Below are 24,851 nucleotides of genomic sequence, written 5' to 3' on the forward strand. Positions count from 1 at the left end.
TGCGGGATCAGTTTTTTAAAACATAGCTTGTCTTTGATGATGGTAAGAGCAAAGAGTACGCATAATTAGTGCTATCCCGAATGTCAAAGTAATAGGGGTAATTGGACACTTAATGGATAACAAAAAATATTATTCACAAGAATTATATTCTTTATTGTTTAAGCAGAATATACAATTGACTACAACTGACTCTCGTAAATCCGGGTGGACCATTTTTCAGATTCATTTGTCACTAAAGCAGCCTCCAATACCTCCCATATATTCTTTGCAAACACGAAGTGGATATCATCCTTTATCTTTTCAGGTACATCCTGTTCTACATCCATTTGATTGCGCAAAGGCATAATAATTTTACGAATACCAGCACGATGAGCGGATATAACCTTTTCTTTGATTCCACCAACAGGCAAAACTTGACCACGCAACGAAATCTCTCCAGTCATTGCTGTAGTTGGTTGGACACGATAGCCCGAGTAAAGGGACACGATCGCGCACACTAGAGTAACACCTAATAAAATAATTAAGTAAGAAGTATAAACAAGATTAATTTCACTAATAGCAACTTACCTGCAGATGGGCCATCCTTACTGATAGAACCAGCAGGGAAGTGAATGTGAATGTCATCGTGTTCAACCATCTTTTCTCTCGGATTGGAAGTAAGCTTCAAAGTAAATGCATGCGATTTCACCCATGATAACGCCAGTTTGGCAGACTCTTGAATTACATTTCCAAGAGACCCGGTTAAATGAAGATTTCCGTTACCAGGCATTTTTGAGGCTTCTACAAACAAGATGCCACCATTACCACTACCAGAATAGGCTAAACCTGTAACCACGCCTGGGTATGAATCTCTTTCGGATACCTCTTTTTCGTATTTGATATTCTATATTAAAAAAAAAAAAAAAGTTAGTGTGAATTTGAGCTTTTAAAACGTAAACATACCCCAAGAATACTTTTTATGTCAAAAATAGAAACAGAGGGGTTATAATTGTCTTCTTTGTTGTTTTCTCTAAGTTCAGCTAGTTCCACACATTTTGAACGTACTATAGAGGCCAAAGTACGCTCCAAAGTACGAACACCACTTTCACGAGTATAGTTTTCAGCAATGTACAGAATTACGTCGTCTGGTAATTCAATATGCCCCTCGTGCAAACCATGAGCAAGTGTTTGTTTGGGAACTAAATGGGTCTTTGCAATATGCAGCTTCTCTTCAAAGGTGTAGCCGTGAAGCTCTATTACTTCCATGCGATCCAAAAGAGGACCTGGAATAGTATCTAATGAATTGGCAGTGGCGATAAACAAAATGTTGGATAAGTCGAATGGAACATTCAGATAGTGATCTGAAAAGGTGTTATTTTGTTCAGGATCTAATACTTCTAGGAGTGCAGCAGCAGGGTCTCCGTGATGAGAGGAGTGTACAAGTTTATCAATCTCATCTAAAAGAAATAATGGATTGTTGACTTTACACTTTTTCAAACCCTGAATAACTAGACCTGGCATAGCACCAACATATGTGCGTCGGTGACCTCTGTAGATAATCTTGAATACTCATTATTAGATTTCGTATTAATTGCCTATTACCTTATATCTGCCTCGTCTCTTACGCCACCAAGTGATATACGATGGAATTCTCTAGACATGGATTGTGCAATGGATTTCCCGAGTGACGTTTTACCCACACCAGGCTGTGCAAAATGACTTTTTAATATTTAAAAAAAAACCTTTGGTTTCACCAACTTACTGGTCCAACGAAACACAAAATGGGGGCCTTGAGATCACCTTTGACTTTAATCACGGATAGGTATTCTATAATTCTTTTTTTTACATGGTTCAGGCCAAAATGATCACAATCCAGCTGATATTTTGATTTCTGAATATCTAATTGTTGACTAGATTTTGAGCCCCAAGGTAAATCCGACAACCATTCTAAGTAATTTCTTGAGACAGCCCATTCTGAAGAGGATGTTTGGAGGCGTTTCAATCGTTTTAGTTCACGTTGGGCAAGAATCACAATATCATTTGGTAAGTTAGCTTGGGCCAACTTGGAATGTAAATCGGATAATTCATCTTCACCCAATGGAATTTTAAATGCCTTATTATCAGTTTTCTGGTCACTTTTTAGTTCGTTCTGAATAGCTTCCAACTAGACGAAAATGTAATTGCATGAACATTTTTAAATCACTTCTAATTTTATATGCCAGAAAATAGTTGTACATACCTGCTGGCGTAAGTAAAATTCGCGCTGTCTTTGGCTTAGTTTCCCATCAATACCAGAGCCCAATGTGTCCGAAATTTGTAAGACATGCAGCTGTCTCGTCATCCATTCGGAAGCTAATGTCAGTCTATCCTTCAGCAATGGCGTAGCCAGCATAAAGAGTCTTTCTTCGAACGTAGTTTCAATAAGAGCCACCAATAAATCAGCAAGCGAGGAGACAGGTGTAGTATTTACCACCTTACTCAATTGGGCAAGTAGTGTTTCTGGCAATTGCAGCTCTCTCATTTTAGAAACAAAGATTTGACTGAGCTCTTTAAATTTAGCAACAGTTTGCTTTTCTTCAAGGGATAGCTCTTTCATGACTCTAACATCATCAGTAACATAGGTAGCATTTACCATCCAGCAGCTTGGGTAAGGTATCATTGAAGGCGTGTTCTGGTAAAAGTGATTGACTTTAAATCGAGTAATGCCTTCTACAAATACACCAAAGAGATTGGCTCCCGATCTCTGAACACGAATAATACGCGCCAAACAGCCGTATTCCAATAGTTGATGACGATTGACTTCCGAAGTAAGCCCGTCATCATTGAGTGTCTGATTTTCAACCTGATGAGATGGTAAAGGAACTTGAGGGGCCTGTGAGACAGCATGATCACCTTCCACTAACGCGGTTTCCGTTTGATTTTTGGTATTAAAGTTAGGTTGTAGAGGAATACATGCAACATAAACATCCACCTTATTTGTTGTCGTAGATGAAGCTTGTCTAAAATAGCTTCTAGTTAGATCATTAGCTTGCTTTCCCCGAATCATCAAGCGTAGAATAACAGAGGGTAAAAGTACCTTGTTTTCAAGAGGTACTACTATAACATTTTCAGGAAACCTGTTCATAATGTAAGGGAAAAAAGGAAGAAAAGGTTTAAAGGGAAAAAAAGTAAAAAAACGAAAGGTTATTAAAATGATATTTGTACAACATGTGAAATCTCCACACTTTAGTGTAACGACTGCATTTTTCCAATGCTCTATCATGCAAAGGTACGTCTTCCTTTCTAATTGAAACTGTATGTCATTTGATATTGAGCAAATGAATAGTAAGATTTATGTCTTCTGGTTGGCCGAAAATAAGAGCTTGAGAGGTCATGTTTTTCTTTTATTTATATTTATTTTATGGGGTGGGAATGTCGTACACTAACATTTTAAACCAGGATTCTTATGCATGATTATTTCATATACAAGGATATTAACTCATCCGAAGCGTACATGTGGTTCATTTGTTCAGATATTTCCAACAATGCCAATTTAACAACACTTTCTAAAAGTAACAAGTTGGATGTGAATTCCGAACTGCTTGAAACCGTCGAAACACTTGAACTGACAGGCTTTTCTTCCTCACTGTCACTACTGTCATTGTCCTCATCTGTCCATAACCCAATGGCATACCAATCCGATTCCTGCAACTCTTCTTTTATAATTTCTGGTGCAGTCTCCTTGATTTGAATTAACTTCTCATCACTGCTGTCGTCATCTTGGGACTTTACTTTGGAAACCTTCACTACAAGCACGGGCGTTTTGGAGTCTTCAATATTTAATAATTCTCCACTTTGGGTATAGTACATGCGTTGAATGCGATTGATATCGATGATCAATTTCTGTCTCTCTTCTCCCTCCTCATGATACAAACCGTCATCAATATCCTCTGTAAGTATCAACTCGTAATCTCTTTTTTCTTGTTCAATTTTCTTGACGACCAAATCACACTTGTGAAACTCTTCTTTCCAGGTAAACGCTTCTGCAGAAGCTTCGCGTTGGTTTGCAGCGAACAGGGAATACAACTTTACTTTAAATTTGGTTTCCTTGCCCAACAAGATACTCGAGGCCTGAATTAATTTCGAAGGCGATATTGTGACCTTACCGGATTTGTTCTCGATGCTACGTAAAGATAAGTGAAGAGATGGAATGGCATCGTCAACATTGGACAACAATCTCTTGAGACGTAGCTTGACCTGCTCGGGTTCTTTTACTGTGTTGACTTGCTGAGCAAAGTCATCAATGTCTTGCTTCAAGTCATTACACATTTCCAACGCGGGTTCCAAATCTCGATTGCCATCAGCGACGCTTCTTGCGATAATATCAATTGTTGGCTAAATTTATCAGTTTTTTTTAGTGTTTTATGTACGACATGATGTGGAACTGTTTGTGTACCTTCAAATTTTTTATCTTGAGATCGAGTTGACGTTGAAGCGTACGTATTTCTCTTGTATCAGGCTTGTTTTTTGGCAATTGAGTTGTGACATATGATGTGACATTACGCTATGATAAATTGTTGTCAGTTCTCAGTGGGAGTATTTTTAACATGTATGTACTTACAATAGCTGCATTAGTAGCATGACTTAGTGCGATTCTAGATACTGTAGTTACAGTAGTCATAGCTAGCTTCCCAAACAAATCTTCAATCGATGACATTTTTATTTACTTTGAAAATGAAGAAGAGCAAGAAAGAAGAAAAATAAAAAAATGCGCACACTATTGAATACCCGCAAATAAAAAAAAAATGCTGTTTGTTATGTAATCGTCATCATGAAGTAACAATAACAAGTCCTTTTCCCTGCTAATCTTGATGCGAAAATCTCCTTTGTATTACATAGGCTAGAAAGGTTTTGTTATCGATGTTCTTTTTATGCAAAAGACCCGCTTTCGGTCCTGAGTTTCAAGTTTCTCTGGGGTTGCAAGAAAAAAAAGGCTCGAGCCACATTTTCATATTTTCATATAAAACGGGTCGTTTTCTTCCCTTCGCTTTTTCTTCATTTTCCCACCTTTTTCTTTTTAAAATAAAAAAAAATGACTTCTAGTGTACCCACTTTTGAAGAGGAGATTTCTCCTGGACGTGTAGTAACAATGCCTGCTGACGGCACTGGACTTTCTGTCATTGATCCTTGGTTGGAGTCCCACAATGATGCTCTCAGAGAAAGGTAATAAAAGAAAAAATTATGCAGAGGCAAACACGTTTTTAACAAAGTTTCAAAAATAGATACTCTATCTTTAAAAAGAATGATGAGCAAATCAAAAACACGCTTGGCTACGAAGAGTATACTCAAGGTTGGAAGTACTATGGTTTCAATGTTCAAAAAGATGGCAGTGTTATGTACCGTGAATGGGCTCCTAACGCTGTCACTGCTAGTTTAGTTGGCGATTTCAGTAAGTCTCTTTTTTTTCGTTATTCTGGGGGATTATTTTGTTGGGATCTAATCGGAGAACTAATCTTTTTATTCAGATAACTGGGACGTGAATGCTCATGTCATGACCCGTAATAAATACGGTGTATTTGAGATTCTTGTCAAACCTCTCGCCAAGGGAAAAGTAGCTATCCCCCACGGAAGCAAAGTGAAGGTAAATTATTAGAGTTTGAATGTTGCAGAAAAAAAAAAAAGGAGTGTCTCACACGAGCCTATTTTAGATCACCATGACAATGCCTCATACCAATGAGCGTATTTACCGTTTACCTGCTTGGATCAACTATGTTACTCAAGATCTTAGTGTTAGTGCTACTTACGATGCTATCTTTTGGAACCCTGAAAAACAATACGTTTTTAAAAACCCTCGTCCCAAGAGACCTGCATCAATCCGTGTTTATGAAGCTCATGGTAAAGTAATGTATGTCTCGCTGCAAAACAAATAACTAAAAAAAAAAACTTCTTTCGGCCTTATCTTTTTGCAGTTGGTATCTCATCTCCCGATCCCCGCTGTGCTACCTACAAAGAATTTACCAAGAATATCCTGCCTCGTATTGCCTATGATGGTTATAACACTATTCAATTAATGGCAGTCATGGAGCACGCTTATTATGCCTCATTTGGTTACCAGGTGACATCATTTTTTGCCCCTTCTAGCCGTTATGGTACTCCTGAAGACCTTAAAGAATTAGTTGATACTGCTCATGGCTTAGGTATCACTGTTTTACTTGATCTTGTCCATTCTCATGCCTGTAAGAATGTTGCTGATGGTCTCAACGAGTTTGATGGTTCTGATCACTGTTATTTCCATGCTGGACCTAAGGGTAGACATGAGTTATGGGATTCCAGATTGTTCAATTATGGTAGCTTTGAAGTTATGCGTTTCCTCATGTCTAATTTAAGATACTGGATGGACGTTTTCAATTTTGATGGTTTCAGATTTGATGGTGTTACATCTATGCTTTACAAACACCATGGTATTGGTTATGGCTTCTCTGGTGATTACAATGAATATTTTGGCGATAACGTTGATGATGAGGGTGTCATGTATGTTCAAATTGCCAATCATTACTTACATACCAAGTATCCCGACGTAGTAACTATCGCTGAGGATGTATCTGGTATGCCCGGCTCTTGTCGCCCTGTTCGTGAAGGTGGTCTTGGTTTTGATTATAGACTTTCAATGGCTATTCCTGATATGTGGATCAAGATGTTGAAGGAAGAGTCGGATGATGATTGGAAGATGGGCCATATTGTTCATATCCTGACTAATCGCCGTTACTTGGAAAAGACTATCGGCTATTGTGAATCTCACGACCAAGCCCTTGTTGGTGATAAGACATTAGCTTTCTGGATGATGGACAAGGAAATGTATACCAATATGAGTGACATGACTCCACTTACTCCAGTCATTGATCGTGGTATGGCTTTACATAAAATGATCAGGTAATAGAAGCATGAAAAAGGGAGTGGATAATAGTTCTAAAGGGTTTTGTGTATAGAATGGTAACTCATGCTCTTGGTGGTGAAGGTTATCTTAATTTTGAGGGTAATGAATTTGGTCATCCCGAATGGCTTGACTTCCCTCGTGAAGGTAACAATTCCAGCTTCCAATATGCTCGTCGTCAATGGAATATTTTGGACGATCCTTTATTGCGTTATAAGTACTTGAATGAATGGGATCGTGGTATGCAATTAACAGAAGAGAAGTACGGCTGGCTTCATGATGGACAAGCTTACGTTTCCAGAAAGAACGATGGCGATAAGATCATTGTATTTGAGCGCGGAAATGTTCTCTTCATCTTTAACTTCCATCCCACCCAATCCTTTACTGATTACCGCGTTGGTGTTGAGCACGCCGGTAAATACAAGATTGTTTTGAACTCTGACGATAAGCAGTTCTTGGGTCATGGAAGAGTTGATAATAGCACTGATTTCTTTACTTCTCCTGGAGATTGGGACAATAGACCTAACTGGCTTCAAGTATATATCCCTAACCGTACTTGTTTACTTTTGGCTAGAAACTAAAGAAAAAAAAAACTATCATATAACCTGTAAATGCAACCCTTTTATTACCCATCATTGATCATTATTTTAATAAATGCTTTATTATAAATACAAAATAACTACCATGTAACCTTAGCAAGCACAGGGCGGTGATCGCTGATGATAAGCCCATCGTCAAATTGGTTGGGTAAGACGGCAAGTAAAAGTACCTTGACTTTTGTAACGTTACTTTCAAGAGCCATAATAAAGTCAATACGGATAGGAGCACGTTTAAATTCATCACCAGAACCAAAACTAGTGAACGTGTCCCTAAATCCGAAAGGACCAGATAATGTCCCTTGTTCTCCTTTAGTGTTGAGACGAGTCTTTAATGCATATTGTGCATCAAGAAAGAATTTTTCGGCCTTTTCTTGCTCTTCCTGCTCTTCTTTTTGTTTCTTCAAATTGGCAAGAATTTGACCTGGTCTTATGACCCTATGAGTTGGTAAATGAATATTTCCTTCTTCTGTACTTGTTGGTATGCCAGTCTTGTTCGTATAAGCAGATGCACATGTATTATTCAATTCTTGAAGATTAGCAAGCGTATCATTTGAGCCTTTTGAATGTTCATACTTTGATCCTGTCAAGGTAAGATAAGCAGGGTCCGATTCCGTCGAATTTAAATCACCTAACAAAAAGACAGCGCCCAAATCGCCTGCTTCTCTTGCTCTATTGAGAATTAATTTGGATGCTTCTTCTCTTGATTCAAGCCCTTTATGGTCCAAGTGAGCATTGAATACTGTAAATTTAGCGTCATCAGCTGTTCTTGTAAAACTATGGATAATAAAGATGTTTTTTTAGCCGTTCATCCTATACTTTTAAAATTTCTTACGTTACTTGAGTGGCCGTACGAGGATGTCTTGCGTCCCATCCCTTACTGCCAGCTACCTCCGGCTCCTATTTTCGTTGATTTATTTATATTTTTGCATCAGCGACCATTTTTTTTTTTTATAAACACATGCTTGCACAAAATACCTCTGATAACCAGATCGTTTTCCACGAATCAACTGTCAAAATCTGCCTTTTTTTTTTTTTTTTTTTACCCCGCATTATTAAACAATTTGAATGAGGGACCCCACACGATTCTATTTACCTCTTGTAAAACACGGCTGAGAATTCACCTTGTTTATCCCCATCATTTCTGCCAGCACCAATCCATTCATACTCATCCCCGATTAAAGCTTCAAGATCTTGTAGTTGGTGATACACAGGTTCCTTTAAGATTTATAAGTTGTGTGTTATATAAACAAAACGTCATTTCTTACTTGTAAGGCCAAAACATCAGGGGAATATAGAAGAATTGTATCCACAACCTTCCATTTTCTAATAGACCAAGGCTGTTCTCCTCCAAACAAAGTGACGTTAGAGGCGTCATCTCTGACTGGTGGAGTTGCAAATGGACTTGTGGGTGAATCGTCGTGATGGTCATGACGAATGTTGAACGTCATTAAGTTTAAGGCTGCTGCTCTATTGCTTGAACCATTTTCAACTTCCATTTTTTTCTTGTTTTTTTATGTTGAGAAACTGAAGAAGGCAAAATATGGCAGAAAAAAAAACAAAATATATAAGAGAAAAAAAAAATAAAAAAGGTGCGGTACTTGAACTAGGCGTGGGATCTTTACTTGATTGTGATTGTTTCATGCCTCATTGCGTATTACCCTCGTCCAAAGTAAGAAAAAAAAAAAAAATAGGGTCGACTTTTTTTTATTTATTTATTTACAAAAGGATAGTTATAATTTAAGCAGCAGAAGGGGTTTCTAAAGCCTTTTGGGCTTCGACAGCATTACCGTAAAGTAACTCATATCTCTTCTTAGTCTCTTCGTCTAATGTTTGTGCTCTTCCTCTACGTTCAAAGTTGACCATGTATCTATCAGATTTGTATGCTCCACCACCTAAACCAAAACACATGACAATATAAAACTAGAGAGAAAACATTTCATAATGTTTAGTCACAAATACTCTTTCAAATGCACACTTAAATCATTCTTACCTTGTTCACTGTTTGTGTCTTCTTATACCAAGGTGCAAAAGCGTAAAGTAAACCGGAGGCAAAGAGACCAACGGAACCCCACTGAGCAATACCAATGGCAAATCCCTTCATAGCATGACGACTGGCGCTTTCTTGTTCGGAATTTGATACAACTCTCATATTATATTATTTGTTTTTTGATAGATAGGTTTCTAAGGAGGAAAGAAAAAACAAAAACAGCTGCATTTTAGTCCAGAAAATTCATTTATAAGCATCACCCCCGGAGTTGTAAACCTGATTTCATTTAATCGTATCATTTTTTCTCTCTCCTACTTGATTTGTGTGTCGGGGAAAAATTTTAGCAGGGCAGGGGGAGAAAACCTTTTTGTTCCATCATTGCCCATCAACCGAGAGTCATTTTGATTGGCTTAACTTTCTTTGTCAGCAAACAAAACGTCCAAAAGCATAGTAACGACTGAGTCATATGACTCCGGCTTTACCCATAATCCCCCCCCCCCTCAAACATGTTAGCAAGGGAAATATCTCTGCCTATTCGTGCCCACATATCTTGATTATTGTATTGGTTACCGGATAAAGGAAACAAACGAATTGATTCTTCTTTTCCGACGACCCGAATTATGTCTTTATACCATCATCATTGTGTGTCAATGATCGACTAGCTTGTCGTTAATAATTGACTGTGACACAACAGCTTATACAATAGCAACGTTGCTTTGATGAAATGGATAATTATACACCTGAGTATTTAGCGGATCACATTTCGGCATTTCAGGGAAGAGGTTTTACCAGTCGAAAGAAATTGTTTTCTTAAATTTGAAATTTCTTTTTATCACTGAAATGGTAATAAGGCAGACCTATTGAAAAGTAGTAAAGATCGTATTCAGAAGATGATATCGGGGGACGATACGGTAATAGCATGATTCTTGAGCCGGCTTTTGCCAGTGAAACAGATGTAAAAAATAGATCAATGGTTGTTCTAGAATATTATTTAAAGTAGCGCTTTTATCTTAATATCTATTGCATGCGCCCATTAAGCAAGGCAAAAATCAATTTAGGTGCCTAATAATGGTATGAACAATTATTGTGTCTCTTTATATTGTATGGTTTTAAAAGTCTGGATTCAACAGCATTAGATCATCCGCACATAAATTGCGCTTCATTATTAAATCGAGAGTTTAACTTGTCTGATATAAAATCAGGTTTATATATCATCACCGGACATTGCTATTTCGACAATAGCTGTCCTATTTCCGGCTGGCTATCAGGAAAGTTAGCCTCTTCATCCAGCTGTTTAGAGGTGAGCAATTCATGCGTTTATCAAAGTTTTTACGGCGAGGTTTAACATTTGACATTTTTTCAAGATTTAAATCATTTTGCACGAAAGAGGTGATACCTAAACCTGTTTTCGATTAAAAACAAACTTAATATCTTTATCACATATGTTTCTTCTAGCTGGATAATACTGAAAAGCAGGCTCTCTGATAAAGTTTTTCAAAACGAAGAAATCGTGTTACACACCGGGTGACTGCAGAAAAGCCTTACCAAAAATTGCCTACCCCATACCACTTTCTTAATTTTTTTCAAACAACTATGACAGCCATCACTAAACTGCAAAGTCGCCATTTTTTTTCTTTGCCGAATATCTTGAGTTCGAAAAAGCACTATTCTGAGAGAAAATTGTTAACGTAAAGGGCATAATGTAAAGATTCGTCAGCTTGCATCTAATACATTCTTGCTAGTTTTTCACAGAACCAACTCTATAATGTTGTCTCCAATGTCGACGATTACCAAAATTTTATACCCTTTTGTACAGACTCCAAAGTGTATACAAATAAGCAGTTAGATAACGGGGTCAATGTGATGACTGCAGAGCTCAGCGTCGGGTTCAAACTGTTCGAAGAGAAGTACATGTCCAAAGTCACTTGTAACAAACCTCATTCTGTTACTGTAAGTTGTTTTTTTTTGCCTTTCGAAAACTACTTTATTCAGAAAGTAAACTAATGCCGTTGCGCCATAGGCAGTTGCAGCTGATGCAAAGCTTTTCAACGATATGACAACAACTTGGAAATTCACCCCCAACGTTCCTCATGCCAAGTTAAATTCGCCAGAAGCTTCCGACCATCCCACTTGTTGGGTTGATTTTAGCATTGGTTTTGATTTTGCCTCGCCTCTTCATGCTCAAGCTTCAACCGTATTTTTTGATCAGGTATCAAAAATGATGCTGCAAGCTTTTGTTGATAGATGTCAAACAGTTTATAGAAAATAGAATTAGACAAAAAGTTTACGACTAAAATTATGTGTGCTTACGTAAGAAATATGCATCGCACTGGTCTTTAATCCTAATAAAAGTTATTAGTAGTGGGTTTAGTTAGTCCATATTTTTGCCGACACACGAATGCCACCAGAACACCGAAATCAATTATCGCGTTATCCACTTACCCAACATTAAAAAGTAAGAGTAATCACGCTCAAGGATACAATAAATTGACTTCCTTGTACTACGCTCCGTTAACTACTCGGGCTAGATCAATACGCTGGTAAAAAAGTGTTCGCCACGTTGTGGGCTTACTGAACTGTGGATGAAAGAGAAAGGGAAAATGCGGGAAGAGCGCTTTTTTTTTCTACATTGGACAAATTGTTGTGTCATAGTACAATTGCTGATTGTAAGTGTTCCTCTAGTCATACTTCCTGCATTTTGTAGATTTGACAGTTCCCCAATTTTGATAAAACTACTCGGAGTATAATCTTTACGTTTCCCACTTATCAAATAGCACGGGCAGCAATGTCTTGCATCTTGATTAAGATTCACAATAAATCACAGTGTCATTGGATCAAAGATACGGAATAAAATTAGATTGAAGCAACTTGTAAAAGGGCTTTATGTCTGCCACGCCATTTCCAAGCGACATCATTTGTATAACTTGAGTATCATGCTTCCAATGGTATTTTCTGGCGCGACATCAAATATGCCGGCTTTTTAAAAAATGGGATCCAAAAAATAAATAAAAAAATCACTTACTTTTTTTGGTATCGTCCATGGATAAACAATGTTTTTGACACCCCAAAGTCTCAGTCAGAGAAAAAAAAATGTCTTAAAAAGCACTCTAACGTTTAGTTTTACTTTTCCTTCTACTTTTTTTACACTAAAAAAATAATGTGTGGTATCTTTGCTGTCTGTAACTATCAAGGTAATGTTGATGCCTTCCGTCAACGAGCTCTTTACCTTTCAAAGAAGTAAGATTCCGTTTTTTTAAAAAAAAGCTTTTGACATTGACATCTTCATTTAGGGTTAGACATCGTGGTCCTGACTGGTCTGGTTGCCACGTTTCTAAGAACAATATCTTATGTCACGAGCGTTTAGCTATTGTTGGTGTTGGTAAAGTATACCAGAAAAAGGAGATTGTACTGTACATTTGTTTAACATATTGTGTAACAATAGACTCTGGTGCTCAGCCTCTTGTCAGTGAAGATGGTAATATTGTCCTTTGTGTCAATGGTGAGATATATAACCACAAGCACTTAAGAAACCAATTGAAGCAACCTCATCATTTCCAAACCCATTCTGATTGTGAAGTGATTATGCATATGGTAAATATACAAGGGGGTGCGGGGGCGTAAAGGACGCGTCAAAGAGTCTAAGTTGAAAGTAAATTAACAAAAATACAGTACAACGAGATGGGCACTGATCTTGTTCAACATTTGGATGGTATGTTTTCTTTTGTCTTGTTGGACGTGAAACGTAACCGTGTTTTTGCTGCTCGTGATGCTATTGGTATCACTACACTTTATTACGGTTGGGATAGTAAGATGCCTGGTACAATCTATTTTGCTTCTGAACTCAAATCCTTGAATGAAGAATGCGATAAAATTTTGGCTTTCCCTCCTGGCCACTTTTATGATTCAGAAACACATGAAACAACCCGTTGGTTTAAGCCTACTTGGTGGGATGAAAACAAGATCCCCAATAACCCTATTGACTACACCGAACTTCGTGAATCTCTTGAAAAGGCCGTCCGTAAGAGACTTATGGCTGAGGTACCTTATGGTGTATTACTGTCCGGCGGTCTTGATTCCTCTCTGATTGCTGCTATTGCTGCTCGAGAGACCGAAAAAATTGCTGAGGGCCAAGCCGAGGAAGATGACAACTTTGACGACAGTAAGTTACACAACACTATACATATACGAAAGAAAGAAGGCTAACATAATAAAAAGGTGGGCCTAAATCATGGCCTGGTGTCCATTCATTCTCTGTTGGTCTTCCTGGTGCACCAGATTTACTCGCAGCTAGAGAAGTTGCCAAATATCTCAACACAATTCATCACGAATACACATTCACTGTCCAGGAAGCGCTGGATGCAATTAATGATGTCATTTTCCACCTGGAAACGTATGATGTTACCACCATTCGTGCATCCACACCCATGTATCTCTTATCTCGCAAGATCAAGGCTATGGGCGTTAAAATGGTTTTATCAGGTGAGGGATCTGATGAGATTTTTGGTGGATACCTTTATTTCCATCAAGCACCCGACAAGGCATCATTCCACGCTGAATGTGTAAACCGTGTCAAGAATTTACACACTTCGGATTGTCTGCGTGCTAATAAATCTACCATGGCATGGGGTCTGGAAGCTCGTGTTCCTTTCCTCGATAAGGAATTTCTTGAGGTAGCTATGAACATTGATCCTGAAGAGAAGCGACCCAACAAATCTGCCGGTCGTATGGAAAAGTACATCATCAGAAAGGCTTTCGATACCTCCGATGATCCTACTGCTAAACCTTACTTGCCCCATAATATTCTATGGAGACAAAAGGAGCAATTTTCCGATGGTGTTGGTTATAATTGGATTGATAGTCTCAAGGCCGAAAGTGAAAGTAAGGTTTCGGATGAAGAATTGGCCAACGCTGGTCAGAGATGGACTAAAGATGTTCCCGATACAAAAGAAGCTTATATGTATCGTGTCATGTTTGACCAATGGTTCCCTCAACCTGCTTGTGCAGCTTCTGTGGTTAGATGGATTCCTCGTGCTGATTGGGGTTGTCCCTCCGATCCTTCTGGTCGTGCTCAAAAAGCTCACGAAGCTGCTTACGAAAATTAAAATTATTATTGCATCATAGAATTTTTTTTCTTTTTCTTTTTACATAAAAAGCATATTACATATTAATATTTATTAGATGATTTGTTTATGTGAGTGTGTGTATATATAAGTTTGAATGGTATGATTTACAAGAACAATAATAAAAATGGAGAGGGGAGAGGGGGGAATGTGTATGGATGGAATAAGCTACAAAAGATGTTAAAAAAGAAGGTAAATTTTCATTGGATGGAAAGGGAAGGGAGTCGAACACCAGTTTTTGTGGTTGCTAGCGACAATAGAGATCTCGCAACAATTTCATTTTCGTCATTATTTTTTGCACAAGCACAAGGATTAGTCATTGAAGTATCAATCTCGGATAATTTAGCAACAGTGTTTGATAATAATTGAGACAATCTTGTTACTTCCTTTTGAAGTTCCAAACGTTGAGACCGAAGAGCTTCTTGATGTTGATTGCAAGGCTGGTAATAAGATTGAATTGGTGGTAAAATCACAGGTTTATTTTGATTGTTCCAGCCCTGATGTTCTAATATCTCGCTACTACTTGTACTACTATTGCTTGTTGTGCTACAGTTACTATCATCAAAACTCAATTTGCGATTAGGAGGTGAGGTTGACGGCCATCTATTGGCTGATGGAGAAGGAGATTTAGTGACACGTTTTTTATCAATTGAGGAAGGGCATCTTTTTCGTCTTTTAATGACTGTACGCATCATTGTCGCAGGCCGATGTACGTGGTGAAGTTTATAGTATAATCCACATGCATTACAGATGGTTTTTCCCGCTGCATCTCTTCTCCAGAGTGGGGTGGTTGTTGCTTGACAATTTGAACAGATAATATTTTCGTCAGATGTTGTTTTAGTGGTGAAATCCAACATGACACTATCTTGAAAAATCTCCGTTGTATCGAGTAATTCCTTATTACCGCTGGAGCAATGATCACAGACAGGGCCTTTACCACTTTCGCGACCCCATACGTGAGGTCTGAAGGATGATTGACATTCAACACAGCGTGTTAAGGATCTTTTGCGAGTCTTGAAGTCTGTAAAGGTTGAATAGACCATAGTAAGAAGTGTGTGTGTGTGTGTGTGAGAGAGAGAGAGAGAGAGAGAGAGAGAGAGAGAGAAATTTTTTTGTGAAAGATAAGAACCAAAAGAAAAAAGAAAGAGCGAAATGCTTAATATAGGAGTAGATCAAATAATGTTGTGTTATTTTTGATAATCTCTACCAATTACATTATATCAAATGATCAAACTTTTCCCACACTTTCCCTGATTTCCAAATAAAAAACGTTCCTTTTTCTGTGTTACTGATTTTATTATTCCAGTAAAACGCTGTTTACTTATCATCTCTTATCTACCGTCGTATAAATTCGTAACTGAGTATTTGTTTGTTAATTTTTTTTTAGTGTCAATTATATATATATCAAAAATACCCTTTCCCTGTGGACTTATCTTTAATATCCAAATTAAGAAGTTATGCCCTATTTTTTTTTATATCTAATCGCACAAACAAAAAAGTTTTTTTTTTCTTTCTCTTTTATTACTCCTTGGAATTTATCTATCACTATCATATGCACATTAAATTATCAACATTGTTATCTATAGTGTAACCATTCATAACAAAAATTTTATCATTTATTACATTCAAAGCCCTGTCGGTTTTCTAAAAGCTATTAAATTCGCATGTGTGATTACACCGCGTCTACTATAAAAAAGATGATATCATTTGAGTCCCACAAATAACAAGGCCTGACAATCTGTCAGACTGATACTTGAGCACCTTAACAAAGGGGGTGCGCTCCGCCCGTAACTATTGCAATAAACTTTTTTTTTTTTTACAATTATCGTATGCATAGAAACGCTGCGGCTAGTTCTTTTTATTGTGATTTTACTATTAGCACTCTAAATTCGGACAAACGAAAATTATTTTCGGATAAACTTAAAAGAGTATTTAGACAAATAAAAATATATATTTTATACAGCAAGTATATTGGACAAGGTAAAAAAATAAATATCCATACAAGGGCAAATAAGTCTTGTATTTTCTGTCTAAAATAACATGTTTAACTGGAAACTAAACGGAGAACCCTGGTATTATTCAGTTTAACTTTTTCTCGTCTTAAAAGCCGGAACAAGAAATTTCAATGGCTCCTCTTGAATGTAGGTGCAAAATCCATTAGATTTCATGTTTTCGCACTTACGTAGTCGGATCCATCTAAACCTTATTATCACTGAAAGACCAGGGTACTCATGAGTCGTCATGAGTTTGAACTGGGTGGTTCAAATGAGCATATTTTAATAGGGCCATCGCATGAAACAGACCATCATTTAGTTTTGTGTTCACATCTTTATAATCTTTGGGGAAAATGTCCGAACACGACTAAACAGAAATCCCGTGGGGTGTACGCTGCATGTGAATCAATTTAAGATATTAGATCGCTCACTAGTCAATGTTTTATCAAGACATGTAACTAAACATGCTGTATCATTCATACATTTGAATGTTTTTTTCTTGGCGCGAAACCTGTTTTTATATGGCTGCATGCCCTTTTTTTTTTAGCTCACATGGCTGCCTAAATATTTTTTAGCTTACGATAGTCTCAACTCTCTGTATATTTATATATTTTATTGTTGAAAAGACTGAACATTTCGGCATGATTTGTTCAAATGATTAGCTTTTGGTTTTATAATTACATTGGTGTAAATCACTACCAAAAGCCCATGAAAATAGGTCTGTTTTTATTAGGATGATATAAAATTTCCCTTTCTATGTGCACCAAAATCACCCCTACTTTTCTATAAGAAAAAAAAAAGACTTAAAAAGGGAACTGTATGCTTGTTTGAACTGCAATATCTACTTTTTCCCATCGTTTCATTTCAATCTCGGACATTTTTTGTCTTGACGCATGCTCTATTTTTCTCCTTGTATCCAGCGCCTCCAACAGCTCTTGTGCATGGCTCGTTTTCACGACTGCCATCAAATCTCGAAATTCTTTCCGTAGATTGCCATCACTACCCGGCATATGTTGCACCTTTTCATCCATCAGCTCTTTAGACAGCTGCAAGTTCTCTGAGTGAAGTTCTCGGATCTCCTGTTCGAATCTTTTGCGCTCATGGTTAAAGTCTATGATGTTGCGGGTCAATCGGTCGTATTCTTTCAATATTCGCTCAAGCTCTGCCTCAGTGCTAGCAGACTGTAAAATATAACCCGATTCTCTTGTATTATAAAGTTTGAGAATCTGTTTGAAATCCTCTTTCAATTGATCCAACTCTTGCTGTTTAGATATGAGCGCATCGGATTCTGATACGTTCTCTACAAGGTGACCATTATTTTGATTCTCCTGAGACTGCTGCAGGGATTCTGTATTTTTTATCTTTTCAACCAAGTGCTGTACAACCAGTTCTAAATCCTCTTGTCTGGTCCCAATGACAGTATAGCATCGGCTTAATATTGACTTTTTTGTATTGCACCAATCAGTTTTTTCCTCTTTTAATTCGTGCAATTTTTGTATCAGGTCCGTTTCTTGCGGTCTGTTTCTTAATAAGGCTTCCTTTGTTTTCAAGGCCTTTTCCAGCTCTATCACGCGGTTCTGTAGTGCTTGCCTGGATGTAGTTTCCTGCACCAATTGTTCTTTTAAAGAGACTAACTCAGTTTCCTTTTTCTGTGTTTGCGAGATGCGCTGGCTTCGATTTTGTTCTAGCTCCAGAACAAGACTAGCACTACGCTCACGTTGCTTGATCAATTCGTCATGCGCCGGATCCAAGCGTGCGTCAAACACTATCTTGAACTGTCGTGCTAGTTTATCAATGATGGCATCGATATGTTGATGGATATCCAGTGGATTTTCTGACTGACGCCATGTGAAAGAATGATCTTCCTCAAGGAGAATTGATTTTAATCGTGCCAGGATCTTTGTCAGAAAATTCAAGTTGTTGTTTCCCATTGGATGATGGCACAATGTACCTGCCAGGTGCTCTAAATAAGACGTCTGTACATGGTTTGCATATTTACTCGTAAAATGAAATTCTCCAATTAATTGTTCCATCTGTACTGCATAATCACCCAATTGGCATAAATGCTGGTTTTGCGGTGCATCTAATTTTAGGCTCATGATGGTAGCTCTGGTCGTATCAATGTAGATACGAATTCTTTCATACATGGATTCTATCACTTTTTTCAATTGCTCCGATTTCTTTTTTTTTGTATTTATCATCGTTAGTGTGCAACTGCTTAATAAATATAGAAAGGGCCCTTACTCCAATTAATTTATCAGCATCTACAAAACTCATGGTTTTAAACCTGAGAGCTGCAGTTTGCGCGTAGGATACATCTAACTGCTGTATCATATCTTCAAAGTCGGTATTAGGTAAAGTATGCACCGTAGTAGAAGGGATGCTGTACTGATCCCATGCTCGTGGCTGTTCTTTTGGTAAGAACTTTTGTTTGATAGTCTGCAATGACTGTAACGGTTTCTTGTCTGTCGGTTGTTCTACTGTCGACCCACGATTGGAATCAACTAGAGTCGTGGTATCTGACAACTGGCTACAGTCGGACTTCTTTCTGGGGGATGTGCGAGCCCCTATGAATGACGATGGCGGTGGTGCCTTCAAGATGGGTTTTAAACGTGGAGGATCTGTCGTCATGGGTGATTTCTTAACTAATACTGGTGTGACAGAAAAGTTCTTCCGGAGAGATCTTGTACTGGATGGTGTCACTATGTTTATGTCATTCTGCAGAGTACCATCGTTAAACTCGCACCCTTTTTTTTTTATTGTTAGTGAATGAAAAGGCTTACTTTAAATCTATTGCTCATTATATATAACAATCAAATAGGAAAGGGAATAAAAAGGAAAAAGAAGCTTATTAAGGAGAGTGCCTAATTTTTTCGAGCTATGATTTATTGTTGTGTACCAAATATAGTCACATTATCAGAACTCCCGGATATCCGTTACAGTGATTTTACGTAAAAGTGCACGTACTTTATCATCACTTGCAACCACTGTGGTACATTGACCGTTCATGATGACCCGAGCATTCATATCAGGAGGTAATTCGATGGTAGTAATACCGTTAATATCTTTAGTGATTTGAATGGGTATAGAGTTCTAAACATATAAAGATTAATATCAATTAGTTGCTCTCCCCTTATTTGTGTACCTCTTCAAATCGTTTTATCGTCGAATTTAATTCTGTGTTGATCCTCAGCTCACTTTGTCGATCCAGCACAAGAGATTGATCATCTCGAACATAGGTCGTGGGTTGAATTTGTAAATGATTATTGTAATAATTTAAGGAACCATGGATAGGAGCCCAAGCTGACATGGAAACGCCATGGTTTGTTGTGATGGCAGGCACCATAGTAGGTTCGATAGATTTAGCCAACTTTAAGGAGTCAAACAAATAAATAACAAATTACAGCGAGGAGATTTCTTTCTTACCTTTTCGCTCACCGAGACTCTCTCCCAATCTCTATTCACGTTAATATTTAAAACCTCTCCCTGTTCATATATGTGGACTTGTTGCACTTGCTCCTCCTTGACAAAATCAGCACCTTTCGTACGAGGTATCAATAAATGCTTTTCGTTCTCCAGCTTATGGTCGTTCCAATAGGTATTTAGGAGGGATGGTAAATCTTGTAGCTTGAATCGTGTGTCCAGTGGCAATCGGATGAAATTCATTTTACATTTTGTGGGTATCTCATCAGGTGTGTCTGGTTCAATAAACACACAAGTATTTAACTCGGACTGTCCCCAATGGTTCAAGAACCATTTAAGCGACCCCACGGAGGGACAGCTCGGATCTCCCGTAAACACAATACAAGGTTCTCGAATTTTCTTTCCCGATAAAGACATGGCCTCTAACGACGGAATGGGTTGCACAGCGCCTGTACGCATCAAATTACCGTGTGCTAAAGGCATCTCGGGTACGTACAATAAGTCATGACGCCCCGAGTTCATCCACTCACCACAGATATTTGCATATTTCAAACTCTTGTCCGCAATTGGGTTCGCTACATAGATAGGAATCTGATGTCGCTCATGTCCAATTTCTTTACCAAGTGATTTAAAATAACTGTCTATATCTCCAATTAGATCAAACATTAGACCCATCGAGGCTGATACCAGTATGATATTATGTTGAGAATGTATAGTACGCGCTATAAAATGGGGGTTTATTTTAGTAAACCGATACTTTTTCTATTTCTTTTTTTATATATGTATGCATTACCTATTTGAACAAGTAACTTGGTCCGTGCTCGTTCAAATGATAATTCTTTTTCAATTTGTTCACTAAGACCTCCTACTACAATAACATCTGCTTGTCTCAATACATCATGGTCAAATGGGGCCGGATGTAGATTTGTGTAGAGAGAGGAAGGGGATAAGAATGCAATCTTTTTAAAGCTGGTTTCCAAAACCCAATTCGAGCTACCCAAGCAGTAACCCGAGCTGTAAGCAATGATATCCAATGTTGAAAATAAGGATAGTTTTTCGGTATATCGCACAGGCTGGACTTTCTCGATACAGGAAGCGATATCCTTTAGGGTGTACATGGAGCGCCAGCCCTCGGATGCATTTCCTTGTGCTAGCTGAGAGAAATGCGTGGAAGAGGTTGGGTCAATGTTGGATGCACTTTGACCATGGTATGATACCAGTTCTTCCATGCGCTGTCTTTTTGTTTTCTTATTAATCAAATTCCATGCAATATTAACACAAAAAATGAGCTTACTTTGCATATTCAACGGTGGGTTCTGTAGCAATGATCCTTCCCTTGTATCCCATATATTCTGTTAGATAAGGTAATCCCAGCATCAAATTATAATTGGATATTAAGACCAAATCAATGCTGTTGATATCAATCAGGCTAAAATCGGGTATCCTAAAGGCAGTCGGATGATCACAGTTCTGTATGCTTGTTGTTAGAGAAGAATGTTGTGTGTCTAATGTTCGTTTGCCTTGCTCCGAGAATGCGGATAATATGGAGGCGAGATCATGAGCGTCATCTCTTTCGTGTTCCTCGTCTCGAGGTTGTTCTGACACTGTCAAGGTGTCCAGAGGACAGTTTATCAAGATGGTGTGTTGGTTTATTTTACATATAAATGTGTTTGAAGTGGAACCCTTATTGTCGATGCATTGAATCTTCATTTCTTATAATTAATAAAAGGGTAGAAGGTACGAGTTTCGCATTAATGTCGTGGCTTGTAAAAGCCATTAGCAGTCACCAGTCGTTTTTTTTTTCTGTCATGGCCTTTCTGAAGTATTCAAATATTTTTTTTATTTTTTTCCCTCTATCGTTATATAAATCTAATTAAAAATGTATTTGATGTATTATTTGGACCCCAAGGGTGAGCGTATCTATACACTCAAGGTAAGAACACGGAGCATGTTTAGGCGGAAGAATAAGCAACTAACATGCGGTTTTTTTTTCTTTGAGTAGAAGACCGATCCTAAGGGTTTGCCCACCAAGTCAGCTCATCCTGCACGTTTCTCCCCCGATGATAAATTCTCTCGCCAACGTGTTACCATCAAGAAGAGATACAACATTTTGCTTACTCAACTTCCCGCTCGTCCTTATTAAATAGTCTTTTTTTTTCATATTTTCCCTCAACAATATTTACAAACAGCATGTCATTTTGGGGGACTAGGAAAAAAGGGAGGGAAAAGGGAGGATTATATACATTTCTTTTAATCCAAATCTTGTAACATAACACATTTAAAAAATAAAAAACATCTTGTTTCCTACAACACCATTTCGCTTAATGATCCTTGACATGTGTGACTAAGTTTTTTTTTTTTTCTGTCCTTCCATAAAAACTTTTCTGACGTTTTATTTATTTTTTTCTTTCCACTCTTTTAACTTGACAGCAACATGGCTAACTCCAAATATGAATATGTTCGTCATTTCGAATTAGCCGATAACCTTTTGCCTGGTACTTGGCTCGTTGTTCGTATCGACGGTCGTGGTTTTCATAGGTATATTTTCCCCGAGGATATTTTTTAAACTCTATTTTATTTTAACCCCCTTTTTTTACAGATTCTCTCAAAGTCATAATTTCCAAAAACCTAATGACAAGAGATCGATCGATCTGATGAATCGCTGTGCGATTGAGGTCATGAAGGACATCAAAGATATTATCATGGCCTATGGAGAGAGTGACGAATACAGGTATTATTGTGTATCGCAGAAAAAATAAAGGTGGACTAAACAAAAATACAGTTTTATTATCCCAAAGAGTTCGAACCTCTATTCTCGTAGATCGAGGTATGCATGATTATGTAATACAGGCACAATTACATACAAAAACTAATTCTTTTTTTCTACAGCAAAATCTCTTCCACCATTGTCAGTTTATTTGCTTCGAATTTTGTCATGAACTGGGCTGAATATTTTGGAGACGACAAACTTTTATACGCTCCTTGTTTCGACTCACGTACAGTGTGTTATCCCAATGATAAAGTGTTACGAGACTATTTGAGCTGGAGACAAGCAGACTGTCACATCAATAACCTGTTCAACACAACCTTTTGGGCTCTTGTTTTAAAGGGTGGCATGACGGAAATCGAAGCCGAGAAATACTTGAAGGGCACATTATCCAAGGATAAAAACGAAATTTTGTTTTCTAAATACGATATCAATTACACCAAGATTGATCCCATCTATCGTAAAGGTTCCACCATTATTCGACAAAAGACAGAGGTCACCACCATTTCGCCACGTAACGGCGAACCCGTTACACGCATTAAACTTATACCTACCGCTGTTTATGACGATATTATTGGTCAAACCTTTTGGGATGCTCATCCGGAATTGTTGGAGGAAAAAAAAAGAAACAATAATCATGCATAAAAACTATCGCTTCTTTTTCTTCCTTTCTTTTTCTATTCTTATTTATAAAAAAAAAATGAATGATTTACACTATTTTGAGTACTATTCACAGTTACAACACCAAGTAAATACTAGATAAATAAAAACAAATACGCCTTTATTAAATCATTGATAGCAAAACATGTTGCAGGACACTAAACGTACAATTACCTATCGCAACGCCATCATGTCCAACCCATCCCGGTTTGAAAACAAACTCGTATTAGACGTTGGTGCCGGATCAGGTATCTTATCATTTTTCGCAGTCCAAGCCGGTGCTACCCATGTGTACGCTGTTGAAGCATCCACCATGGCTCATCAAATGCAAACGCTTATCCAACACAACCCTTCTTTCCAAGATAAAATTACTATCATTCATGGTAATTAGTAAAATCAGGACAACGTTTTTTATTTTATAAACTTTGAATTGAATCTATTTAGCAAAAATCGAACAATCCGACCTGCAAATACCTATGGTAGACACCATCTTATCCGAGCCTATTGGTGTCTTTTTATTTCATGAAAGAATGGTACGTTTCTCTTTTAATTCTTTTGTTGTATATTTTTAATTAATTAGAATTCTCCCTGATTCCAAAAGCTTGAAAGTTATATTTATGCAAGAGATCATTATTTAAAGCCAGGAGGCACGTTATTCCCTTCCGCCGGTAGAATTCATTTATCTCCATTTACCGACAGCAAATTATGGAAAGAAACAAGCGCTAATGCCGATTTCTGGAAACAGGATTCATTTCTTGGTATCAACTTATCTGCATTACATACTGACGCTTGTCATGAACTTTTCAGTTAGTCATTATTACATATGTATATCATAAATCACTAAATCGAGTTTGTAGATATGCCTGTCGTAGGCCAGTTTGATCATCGTAGTATCCTGACCAATGACAAAAACACACACGACATTGATTTCAATACCATCACACTCGATGCTCTTCAAGATATGACGATCCCAATTCGCTGGAAATCTTCTAGGACAGGTATGATGCATGGGATCGCCGGTTGGTTTGACATTGTATTTGCTCCAACAGGTGGAATTCCAATCTCACTCTCCACTAGTCCAGATACGGAACAAACGCACTGGTATCAAACCCGATTTTTATGGCTTGATCCTTTACCAATTAAAGCACACCAGGTTATAGAGGGATCAATGCGATGTCAAGCGAACGATGCACGCAGTTACACCATCACAGTCGACGTGACAGTAGGCGAAATACAACGAAACGGCATATGGCAATTACAAGACCAAACATTTACTCAATAACAAAAATAAAAAATCAATTTAATAACGAAAAAGTTTTCAATAAGATGTTTTCTCGAATATGAATAGGTTCACCTAATGGTATTTCCGGTCCATGGGTGATCCAGAATTTATAGGATTTGGTTTGTGAGAG

The 24,851-nt window shown here is 37.8% G+C and overlaps 13 protein-coding genes across 13 annotated transcripts; 6 read left to right on the forward strand and 7 right to left on the reverse strand.

The window, feature by feature from the left end:
* Positions 1-129: 129 nt before the first annotated feature.
* On the reverse strand, positions 130-3,121 carry EV154DRAFT_463723 (ATP-dependent protease La). Its single transcript, XM_051597642.1, has 6 exons — positions 2,219-3,121; positions 1,742-2,143; positions 1,582-1,685; positions 943-1,528; positions 568-883; positions 130-508 (listed from the first exon to the last, which is right to left on the reverse strand). The coding sequence occupies exons 1-6, from the start codon at positions 3,101-3,103 to the stop codon at positions 180-182; spliced, it is 2,622 nt and encodes an 873-aa protein (XP_051458179.1). The 5' UTR covers positions 3,104-3,121; the 3' UTR covers positions 130-179.
* Positions 3,122-3,253: 132 nt separating this feature from the next.
* On the reverse strand, positions 3,254-4,764 carry EV154DRAFT_507145 (RanGTP-binding protein-domain-containing protein; the record flags this gene model as incomplete). The annotated part of the gene is made up of 3 exons (XM_051601373.1): positions 4,580-4,764; positions 4,415-4,522; positions 3,254-4,353 (listed from the first exon to the last, which is right to left on the reverse strand). Coding segments are annotated over exons 1-3 (1,120 nt in total), but the record flags the coding sequence as incomplete, so codon positions are not given.
* A 267-nt stretch (positions 4,765-5,031) lies between these two features.
* On the forward strand, positions 5,032-7,565 carry EV154DRAFT_442602 (1,4-alpha-glucan-branching enzyme GBE1). The gene is made up of 6 exons (XM_051596994.1): positions 5,032-5,181; positions 5,241-5,407; positions 5,484-5,599; positions 5,667-5,853; positions 5,928-6,888; positions 6,945-7,565. Exons 1-6 carry the CDS (start codon positions 5,051-5,053, stop codon positions 7,468-7,470), a joined length of 2,088 nt encoding a protein of 695 aa, XP_051458181.1. The 5' UTR covers positions 5,032-5,050; the 3' UTR covers positions 7,471-7,565.
* EV154DRAFT_507150 (Endonuclease/exonuclease/phosphatase) lies at positions 7,529-9,069 on the reverse strand. Its single transcript, XM_051601374.1, has 5 exons — positions 8,754-9,069; positions 8,582-8,703; positions 8,464-8,509; positions 8,321-8,385; positions 7,529-8,262 (listed from the first exon to the last, which is right to left on the reverse strand). Exons 1-5 carry the CDS (start codon positions 8,982-8,984, stop codon positions 7,569-7,571), a joined length of 1,158 nt encoding a protein of 385 aa, XP_051458182.1. The 5' UTR covers positions 8,985-9,069; the 3' UTR covers positions 7,529-7,568.
* Positions 9,070-9,176: 107 nt separating this feature from the next.
* EV154DRAFT_463733 (uncharacterized protein) lies at positions 9,177-9,700 on the reverse strand. The gene is made up of 2 exons (XM_051597643.1): positions 9,479-9,700; positions 9,177-9,408 (listed from the first exon to the last, which is right to left on the reverse strand). The coding sequence occupies exons 1-2, from the start codon at positions 9,635-9,637 to the stop codon at positions 9,226-9,228; spliced, it is 342 nt and encodes a 113-aa protein (XP_051458183.1). The 5' UTR covers positions 9,638-9,700; the 3' UTR covers positions 9,177-9,225.
* A 1,288-nt stretch (positions 9,701-10,988) lies between these two features.
* EV154DRAFT_507155 (dehydrase and lipid transport-domain-containing protein) lies at positions 10,989-12,235 on the forward strand. Its single transcript, XM_051601375.1, has 3 exons — positions 10,989-11,163; positions 11,218-11,425; positions 11,496-12,235. Exons 1-3 carry the CDS (start codon positions 11,069-11,071, stop codon positions 11,742-11,744), a joined length of 552 nt encoding a protein of 183 aa, XP_051458184.1. The 5' UTR covers positions 10,989-11,068; the 3' UTR covers positions 11,745-12,235.
* A 389-nt stretch (positions 12,236-12,624) lies between these two features.
* EV154DRAFT_442612 (asparagine synthase) lies at positions 12,625-14,593 on the forward strand. The gene is made up of 5 exons (XM_051596995.1): positions 12,625-12,712; positions 12,766-12,854; positions 12,918-13,066; positions 13,145-13,634; positions 13,691-14,593. The coding sequence occupies exons 1-5, from the start codon at positions 12,633-12,635 to the stop codon at positions 14,575-14,577; spliced, it is 1,695 nt and encodes a 564-aa protein (XP_051458185.1). The 5' UTR covers positions 12,625-12,632; the 3' UTR covers positions 14,578-14,593.
* Positions 14,594-14,602: 9 nt separating this feature from the next.
* On the reverse strand, positions 14,603-15,733 carry EV154DRAFT_507157 (uncharacterized protein). The gene is given in 2 exon segments (XM_051601376.1): positions 14,603-15,688; positions 15,701-15,733. 1 exon segment carries the CDS (start codon positions 15,636-15,638, stop codon positions 14,796-14,798), a length of 843 nt encoding a protein of 280 aa, XP_051458186.1. The 5' UTR covers positions 15,639-15,688; positions 15,701-15,733; the 3' UTR covers positions 14,603-14,795.
* A 1,658-nt stretch (positions 15,734-17,391) lies between these two features.
* EV154DRAFT_587835 (uncharacterized protein) lies at positions 17,392-19,292 on the reverse strand (the record flags this gene model as incomplete). Its single annotated transcript, XM_051606816.1, has 2 exons — positions 18,834-19,292; positions 17,392-18,769 (listed from the first exon to the last, which is right to left on the reverse strand). Exons 1-2 carry the CDS (start codon positions 19,218-19,220, stop codon positions 17,393-17,395), a joined length of 1,764 nt encoding a protein of 587 aa, XP_051458187.1. The 5' UTR covers positions 19,221-19,292.
* Positions 19,293-19,722: 430 nt separating this feature from the next.
* EV154DRAFT_419893 (beta-lactamase-like protein) lies at positions 19,723-21,241 on the reverse strand (the record flags this gene model as incomplete). Its single annotated transcript, XM_051595925.1, has 3 exons — positions 19,723-19,959; positions 20,016-20,734; positions 20,806-21,241. The coding sequence occupies 3 exons, from the start codon at positions 21,239-21,241 to the stop codon at positions 19,723-19,725; spliced, it is 1,392 nt and encodes a 463-aa protein (XP_051458188.1).
* A 605-nt stretch (positions 21,242-21,846) lies between these two features.
* EV154DRAFT_442617 (H/ACA ribonucleoprotein complex subunit 3) lies at positions 21,847-22,327 on the forward strand. Its single transcript, XM_051596996.1, has 2 exons — positions 21,847-21,945; positions 22,015-22,327. Exons 1-2 carry the CDS (start codon positions 21,892-21,894, stop codon positions 22,153-22,155), a joined length of 195 nt encoding a protein of 64 aa, XP_051458189.1. The 5' UTR covers positions 21,847-21,891; the 3' UTR covers positions 22,156-22,327.
* A 339-nt stretch (positions 22,328-22,666) lies between these two features.
* Positions 22,667-23,424, forward strand: EV154DRAFT_537849 (Thg1 C terminal domain-containing protein; the record flags this gene model as incomplete). The annotated part of the gene is made up of 3 exons (XM_051604236.1): positions 22,667-22,743; positions 22,795-22,839; positions 22,902-23,424. The coding sequence occupies 3 exons, from the start codon at positions 22,667-22,669 to the stop codon at positions 23,422-23,424; spliced, it is 645 nt and encodes a 214-aa protein (XP_051458190.1).
* Positions 23,425-23,479: 55 nt separating this feature from the next.
* Positions 23,480-24,721, forward strand: EV154DRAFT_419980 (S-adenosyl-L-methionine-dependent methyltransferase; the record flags this gene model as incomplete). Its single annotated transcript, XM_051595930.1, has 5 exons — positions 23,480-23,527; positions 23,579-23,822; positions 23,884-23,972; positions 24,041-24,245; positions 24,297-24,721. The coding sequence occupies 5 exons, from the start codon at positions 23,480-23,482 to the stop codon at positions 24,719-24,721; spliced, it is 1,011 nt and encodes a 336-aa protein (XP_051458191.1).
* Between the last annotated feature and the right edge of the window lie 130 nt (positions 24,722-24,851).

The sequence above is a fragment of the Mucor mucedo genome (genome assembly GCF_025094135.1).
Source record: "Mucor mucedo strain NRRL 3635 chromosome Unknown EV154scaffold_40, whole genome shotgun sequence".
NCBI lineage: Eukaryota > Fungi > Mucoromycota > Mucoromycetes > Mucorales > Mucoraceae > Mucor > Mucor mucedo.